At 50.0% G+C, this 8,279-nt stretch overlaps 1 protein-coding gene across 1 annotated transcript in view; it reads right to left on the reverse strand.

Moving 5' to 3' along the window:
* Positions 1-198: 198 nt before the first annotated feature.
* Ak8 (adenylate kinase 8) overlaps positions 199-8,279 on the reverse strand; it is a 142,942-nt gene continuing 134,861 nt past the window's right edge. Inside the window, exons 12-13 of the mRNA XM_013021338.1 lie at positions 1,089-1,169; positions 199-497 (exon numbers count right to left, since the gene is read on the reverse strand). Coding sequence (XP_012876792.1) covers positions 260-497; positions 1,089-1,169 — 319 coding nt within the window. The 3' untranslated portion in view covers positions 199-259. The remainder of the gene's footprint in view (positions 498-1,088; positions 1,170-8,279) is intronic.

Genomic DNA, 8,279 nt, shown 5'->3' on the forward strand with positions numbered 1-8,279 from the left:
TCCCCTCCCCTCCCCTCCCTTCCCCTCCCTTCCCTTCTGTGGTACAGAGCTTTGCACTTCTGGGCCTTGCTTGCTAGGCAAGTCACGCCCCCAGCCCCACCTGCTGGGGCCTCCCCTCTCCCGTGTTCCCAGACCCCAGACACGGCGCCTTTGGGGCCCACCAAGCAGTGCCCAGCACTCTTTATTATCCTGGTGGAAGGTTCGTGAAGGAGCCTTTGCTGACCGCCCCCCCCCCCGCTGTGGCCGCTGTGGCAGGGGCTCAGGACACTTTCTCAGGCAGGGGGTTGATGACCCCACTCTCTATGTACTCGAAGACGGTGTAGGGATCCTGGTCCCCGTTGAGGGTGATGGACTGCTTGTAGAACTCCTCCAGCTCGGCGGAGTTGCGGTAGAACAGGTCCATGGCCAGCTTGACCTGGTCCTCGGCGTCCTTGGGGTTCTGCAGGAGCCGAGCCTGTACCTCCATGGTGGGCGGGGGCTTGTACATGAGGTGGAACCTATGGGGGGTCGGCACCCGTGGGCTGACATGCCCCCCCGCACTGCCCCGCACTGCCCCGCACTGCCCCGCACTGCCCCGCGCCCGCGCCCGCGCTGAGAGAGCAAGCCCTGCCCTGCCTGCCCAGGGAGGCCCCGCGCCAGCCACGCGGGCCCATGCAGGAAGACAAGAAGGGCCAAGATCTTTCCTTTCCCTCCTTCCCTCCCTCTCCTTCCTTCTCTTCCTTTCTTCCCTCTCTCCCTCCCTCCCTCTGCCCCTTCACTCAGTATGTGCTGTGAGCCCAGCTTTCTACCTGCGGGGTCACAGCACCCCAGTGCAGCCATCCACACACCGAGGACTGGCTGGGGACCCGGGACACAGTAGGTGACAGTGTGTTGCTACAGCGCTTTGGACATTTTTTGGGTGACTCTTCCAGGCAGAGAACCAATATGCTCCTAAGCCCTAACTCGGTGACGCCTCTGGCTCCTGCCTGTAGTCACCGCATGGCCTTTGGAGCAGGTCTGCCATGGGGCAGGGCTGTGGCGGAGGGGAGGCCGCTGGAGACGCCGGCCCCCGGAGCCCTGGGCAGCCACCCCCAGGACCCAGAACAAACCTCTCTCCTGTGACTGGATCAATCCTCCGCAGAGTCAGCCGCTCCAGGATGGAATCTAATGGCACATTCAGGAAAAACACCCTGGGGAGAGATGTTTTAGATGTATTTATTATGCGGGTTTACTTCGGGTTGCATGGGTTGCTTTGATGCGTGGGGGTGTGGGGGGACATAGCAAACAGCTCGCCATAGAGAATAGAACATGCCTTCCCAGCCACTCTTCATCCAATTCAGACTCCAGGACCAGGCCTGGGGCAACTAGAAACCCCCTTCTAACCCACAGCCCGCCGCCCACCTTAAACACAGTGAAGGCTCTGGGCCAGGCCCCCCCAAACTTCCACTGTCCCGAGCACCCCTGGAGCCCTCCCCACCCCGCAGGGCCTGGAGAGGGGGGGAGCCTCCATGTCATCGCTGGCTAACCCCATAATTCCTTCTTGGTACAATCAAGGCAGAACAAGCATGTGGCCACAGGGAGGCAGCGCCAGGCTGGGCACTGTCGCGCTGGGGCCAGGGTCCCCTCCAGGCAGAGATGGGGGTGGGTCTGGGGCTGTCATCCTAGCTACTCAAGAGGCTGGGATCTGAGGATCCCAGTTCAAAGCCAGCCCAGGCAGGAAAGTCCATGAGACTCATCTCCAATAAACCACCAGAAAATTGGAAGTGGTGCTGTGGCTCAAGTGGTAGAGCATTCTCCCTGAGCCGAAGAGCACAGGGACAGCGCCTAGGCCCAGAGTTCAAGCCCCATGACTTACAAAAAGAAAGAAAGAAAGAAAAAGAAATAAACTACTGGAAATTGAAAATTTAAAGTATCACTTATAAGCAGATAGAAGAAATAATAAAAGAATACAAATCTCTATATGCTGAAACACTGATGAGAGCACTCAAGAAGACAAAGGGGAGCTATACCATGTTCATGGATGCAGACACCAGCACCATAGAGTGCCACTCACTCTTCTTCTAATGACCAAGAGTCAGTGCAATCCCAATCAAAACACCAATAAGTTGTTCTATATGGTGTGTGTGTGTGTGTGCAGTCCTGGGGTTTGAACTCAGGACCTGGGCACTGTCCCTGAATTTCTTTTTTCTGTTTATGTGGTGCTGAGGAATTGAACCCAGGGCCTCATGCTTGCAAGGCATGCACTCTACCGCTGAGCCACCTTCCCAGCCCTCCCTGAATTTCTTTACTCAAGGCTAGCACTCTACCATTTGAGCCACTGCTCTACTTCTGGCTTTTTGGTGGTTAATTGGAGGTCAGAGTCTCATGGACTTTTCTTGCCCTGCCTGGCTTTGAATGGTGGCCATCCTCAGATCGCAGTCTCTTGAGTAGCTAGGATTACAGGTGTGAAGTTAATTCGAAATTTGTGCAGCCAGAAGTTAACTATAAATTTGGTGTGGGAAAGAAAAGGAATTAGAATTATTAAAACAATGTTGAGCCGGGCGTTGTTGGCTCAGGCCTGTAATCCTAGCTACTCAGGAGGCTGAGACCTGAGGACTGCAGTTCAAAGCCAGCCCAGGCAGGTAAGTCTGTGAGACTCTGACCTCCAATAAACTACCAGAAGACTGGAAGTGGCGCTGTAGCTCAAGTGGTAGAGCGCTCGCCTTGAGCTGAACAGCTGAGGGACAGTGCTCAAGGCCCAGAGTTCAAGCCCCATGAATGACCAAAAAAAAAAAAAATCATAATGTTGAAAGGGAAGAACACTTTGATCCCAAGACTGCTACAAAGCTCTAATAATGAGGACAGTGTGGGTATGAGGAAAGGAAGACATGGAGTAGAAACAGACTAGAAAACAGAATGGAGTTCAGGAAGGGTCTGATGAATATGAATTTGGCCAATTACTTCTCAACAACAGCCACACCACAATTCCGTGGTGCCGGAGCTCCTGTCTACAAGTAGAATCATAATCATCTTGACCCATAGGTGCTATATCCCAAATATAACTGAAAGCAAGTCAGAGACCTACATGTAAAACCTAAATATCAAACTTCGAGAATAATATTTTTGTGATTTTTGCACTGGAGATCCTAGATATGACATTAAATTCCTGATCCGGAAAAGAGAACATGCACAAGTCAGATTTTATTAAAAATCAAACAAGCCAAGCACTTTTAGGTTCTGTCTTAGTCTGTTTTCTGTTAGGTGCAGAGTGGCGTACCCGAGGCTCATGGTTTGTACGGTGAAGGTGTCTCGCAGCTCACAGTTCTGGAAGTTAAAGGTAGGGTGCTGACTTCCTGGCCTCTAGTCCAGTTACTGCCCAGCCACCCAGTCCCGATACATCCCATCTGATGGCCACACCCAATGACCTAACAACTCTCATTAGGCTCCGCCTCTTAAAGGTCTCAGCACCTCTTAACAGCTCCACACTGGAGACCAAACTTGCAATGCAAGCAGCTTTGGGAAGCCGTGGTAAGTCCATTCCTCTGAGACAGCAGGGCAAGCTGTGGACAGGTGGACAGTGCCCATTCCTCCTGCCAGGACTGTACTAGTTGCTAAATAAATGCACTGAGAGCAGATGTGTGGGGTATGAGCAGGCCTGAATCCATCGTATAGCAAAGTACTCCCCAGATGAGCGTCCTGGTCCTCCCACAGGGTCTGTGTCACGAGCACTGGCTGCAAAGCTTCTCTAACAGCCTGGGAGAGCCCGTGCCCAGGAGACAGTGATGGTGGAAGCATCTGGACACAGGCCACCCTGTGGCCTGGAAAAGAGCCTGGCTAGGGTTTTATTTTTACTTAGTTACTTGTTTGCTTATATTTGGTCGGCACCGCCCTTAGCTTGCTTGGCTGGTATTATACTTAAGCCATGTCTCCAGCCTGACTTTTTGCTGGTTATTTTGGAGATGGAGTCCAGCAGCCTGGGCTGGCCTCATCATGAGCCTCCAGATGGCAGCCTCCTCAGTTGGGAGGATTACAGACATGAGCCAGCGAGCCCGCCTGGCTCCTGACTGGGATGTTAAGTGCTTGTTGTGTATACTGTTCCTCTGACCAGAGGGCCACTTGAAAACAAAAGCTAACATCTACACCTCATCTTAAGGACCTGAGCACCTGCCGTGTCGCTGGCCCCCAAGCAGCAATGGCTCTTCCCCTCATTTTCAGCTCCTACCGCCTTATAAAAAAGAGGCTCCCACCGGCCATTTCTTGCTTAAAACCGCATAATTGACTGTGGCAGAGCCACCCTGGCTGTGTCTGTGGATTCTCAGTGACTACCATTAACTGGTAATCAGGAAGCACTCCTGGCAGGTTACCCAGCGCCTCCCAAACACAGCTGATGTTTAAGAGGCCTCAAATTCCTGCATAATCCACCCTTGCTTTAAAGCTCTTAAAAATCTCAGCTCAGCACCACTGGGAAGAACAGCATCGCTGATCTGCACTCAGCCACCCAGGCTCCCAGACAGGAAGAGCAGAGCTGGAGTTCCACAAACGCTTCTGCAGGAGAAAGGCACAAAGACAGCGGACTGGCAGAAAGCCGGCTGCCGCCACAGGAGCAGATGCGGCGGCTGAGATCCTGGCCCATCCTTGGGGTGTGGTGGTACAGGGGGCGTGCGGCACAACCTGATGTCTCCTGGTACAAGTACGGCCACACCTGCGTCCTGGCCAGGAAGCAGGGCCCAGGCCTGAGGGCCATATCCCTAGGGGACACTGGTACTTAGCTTTTTTGCCCAAGACTTGAGCAATGACTCTACTTCTGAGTTTTTGGTAATAATGGAGATAAGAATCTCATGGACCGGGCTGGGAAGGTGGCTCAGTGGGAGAGTGCTTGCCTTACATGCATGAGGCCCTGGGTTCGATTCCTTAGCACCAAATAAGCAGAAAAGGCCAGAAGTGGCACTGTGGTTCAAGTGGTAGAATGCTAGCCTTCAGCTGAAGAGCTGAGGAAAAGTGCCCAGGCCCAGAGTTCAGGCCCCACAACCGACCAAAAAAAAAATCTTATGGACTTTCCTGCCCTGGCTGGCTTCAAACCGTGATCCCCAGATCTCAACCTCCTGAGTATTTGGCATTATAGGCATGAGCTACTGGTGCCTGCTTCTTCTTGTTATTATAAATGAACTTACAAAGACCTCAACATCAGACCTGAAACTTTGAAAGTACTGCAAGAGGGAGTGGGAGGAGCACTAGTACTTATAGGCAGAAACTTTTTGAAAGAGTCCCAGGGGGCATAGCAGATAGGAAAGACATTTTGTCAAATGGGATTACATCAAACTAAAAAGTTGTTGCTCAGCAAAGGACACAGCTACTAAACTCGAAAGACAACCAAGAGACTGGGAGAAGATCTTTACCAGCAACACATCTGGCAAAGACCTAACACCCAAAATACACAAGGAGCTCAAGAAAGTAACCCCTCCCAAAGCTAAAAGACCAATCATTAAATGGGCAAAGGAGCAGAGAGAGGCTTCTCAGAAGAGGTAAGAATGGCAAAGAAACACACGAGGAAATGCTCATCGTCCTGGGCATTGTCAAGGAAACACAATTCAAAACAACTCTGAGATACCACCTCACTCCGCTTAGATTGACCAAAATCATGAGTTCAAACAATTTTTGGCGGGAAGTGGGGAAGAAGAGCCCTAACGCACTATTGGTGGAAACATGATCTGTTACCCATCATGTGATCTGTCACCCATCAAGGGAGTTATGTTCCACAGACCCCTGCAATATCCACTGAAAATCCCCTGAAAATCCACAAAGTAGCAGCATTATATATATATATATATTTTTTTTTTTAATTGTTTTTATTTTTATTTTTTTTTTGTCGGCATGGGGCTTGAACTCTGGGCCTGGGCACTGTCCTTGTATTCTTCAGCTCAAGGTGAGCGCTCTGCCACTTGAGCCACAGCGCCACTTCCAGTTTTCTAGTGGTTTATTAGAGATAAGAGTCTCATGGTCTTTCCTGCCCAGGCTGGCTTTGAACCTCAATCCTCAGATCTCAGCCTCCTGAGTAGCTGGGATTACAGGCGTGAGCCACTGGCTATTTATATATATTTTAAGGCTTTATAAACCCTTCCCACTCTTCCTATAAACCTTTCCCACTCTGTTATTAACCTTTCGCACACTCTCACAAACACTTCATATGATCTTAAACACTTTCTACACTCTTAGACCTACATAATTTTAACAATATATATTCTATATATGTTGTTATATATATATATATTGTATATGGGTACTGGCCAGTGAAGTACACTACAGCCCGAGTGGTGAAGATCGTGACTTAGCAGCTGTGCAGTGCCGATGGCGCTGAGCGTGATGACGAGGAGGTGAATGCACTGCACACCAAGCGGAGCCCTGCGCTCTTCCGAAGGCTCCACTCACCAGCGCCTCACAGGCGGTGCGGTGTCTTCACCTGGGCCGTGGCTTCTTTTTGAGGGGGGGTCCGGTTGTGGGGCCTGAACTCTGGGCCTGGGCGCTGTCCTCAGCTCTTCAGCGCAAGGCTAGCGCTCTACCACTGGAGCCACAGCCTGGGCCGTGACTTCTATTTCCACTGCAGTGTAATTGTAACTGATCTCTTCAAGTGTTGGACACAGCTATGGGGAGTTGCTGGCGCTGATTTTCTTCTGAGTGAGGAGGTTTTTATAAACTGACGTGCCGCTCTTGATTGTATTTACAAAGTGCAACAAACACAGCATCTGGGGGTGTCATTCCTCAGCCACTCCTCAAGTGCTTTGGCCATTCTGACCATGGCCGCCTCCTCCTCTCCAGCCTGTAGACAATTGAGTGTTAGGCCAACCGCCGCCGCCTCTCCAGCCCGTAGTTCATCTCCTTCCTCATCCTCTTCATTTGCTCACTTCCTCTCATCCATGTTAAAAACTTGTTCAGAAGCTGGGCATTGGTGGCTCACGCCTGTAATCCAAGCTACTCAGGAGGCTGAGATGTGAGGACCATGGTTTAAAGCCAACGTGGGCAGGAAAGTCCATGAGACTCTTATCTCCAATAAACCACTAAAAAAACCAGAAGTGGCTCTGTGGCTCAAGTGGTAGAGCGCTCGCCTTGAGCTGAAGAGCACAGGGACAGTGCCCTGGCCCAGAGTTCAAGCCTCACGACTGACAAAAAACAAAACACAAAAACAAACAAACAAACAAAAACTTGTTCAGGCTTATAGCCCCTTATGATGGATTTGAACATGTTCATACACTCCTTGGCTCTGGCTTTATCCACAGAGACAGCTTCTCCATGCAGAGAAATGCTCAAGTCCAAAGCTTCTTTGAAATTTGTCAAACTGAGTGGGGTTGGTCTGGTGGGAGAAGCCATCCTCATCTTCACCTTCATCACTGATGTGACGTCCATGCTTTCCACCAAACTATCATGAGGTTTCCTGGCCTTCATCTGGAGGGCGCTGGTATCCAGCAAGATCTTCTTCCTGCAGTTCTTTATCCACAGGGCCGAGGCAGACTCCATCCTCACAGTGGCCTTACTGCGGGAAGTGACCACCTCTTTCCACTCTTGTTAAAAGACATTGTTGCCACAGACCTAAATATTCTTGTCGTCTTTCTTTCTGTAGTCAACAGTAAATTTGTTGATCCTGTAATGGCGGCCAACAGCTGCATAGCTTTTGCCTTCCTTTACCTTGTGGCGAAATTCCACCTTTTCTTTGATGGTAAGCATTTTCCTCTGGCACTTGGCTCACTGCCAGAAGCCTTAGAAAGTGCAGAACATTTGGGTGGCATCACAGGGCTTGAAATAAATTGACTTTTATAAAAATTTCACAAAAACACAATACCACAGAGCAATCAGATGTCTATGTAAAGTGGACAAGGAGAGATGCTGAACACATATGGGCACAGTTCGGGAGCTCATACAGACTAAAGCTATAGTCACTGAGCCAATCAGCATTCAGAATACAGAACACAATGCTGTGGTTGGCCGCCTTCCATTCCATTGGCCAATAGTGTGCTGTGTACAATCTCATGATGGCAAACTTGTGCAAGCGGAAGTGGCATACTGTATTTCCATTGTGGACAGTAAGTATTCATCTGTTGATGAATACATACTGTATTTTATTTTGATTTAATATTCTTTTAATGTGTTTGAATGAACATCTTTATATTTTATAAGTTTTAAATTTTTTAGGCAAAAATATGTATATATATATATATATTTTTTTTTTTTTTGGTTGTCGTGGGACTTAAACTCTGGGCCTGGGTGCTGTCCCCCAGCTCTTCAACTCAAGGCCAGTGCTCTACCACCTGAGCCACAGCGCCACTTCCAGT

This window comes from Dipodomys ordii, unplaced genomic scaffold (assembly GCF_000151885.1).
Source record: "Dipodomys ordii isolate 6190 unplaced genomic scaffold, Dord_2.0 Scaffold55, whole genome shotgun sequence".
NCBI classification, from domain to species: domain Eukaryota; kingdom Metazoa; phylum Chordata; class Mammalia; order Rodentia; family Heteromyidae; genus Dipodomys; species Dipodomys ordii.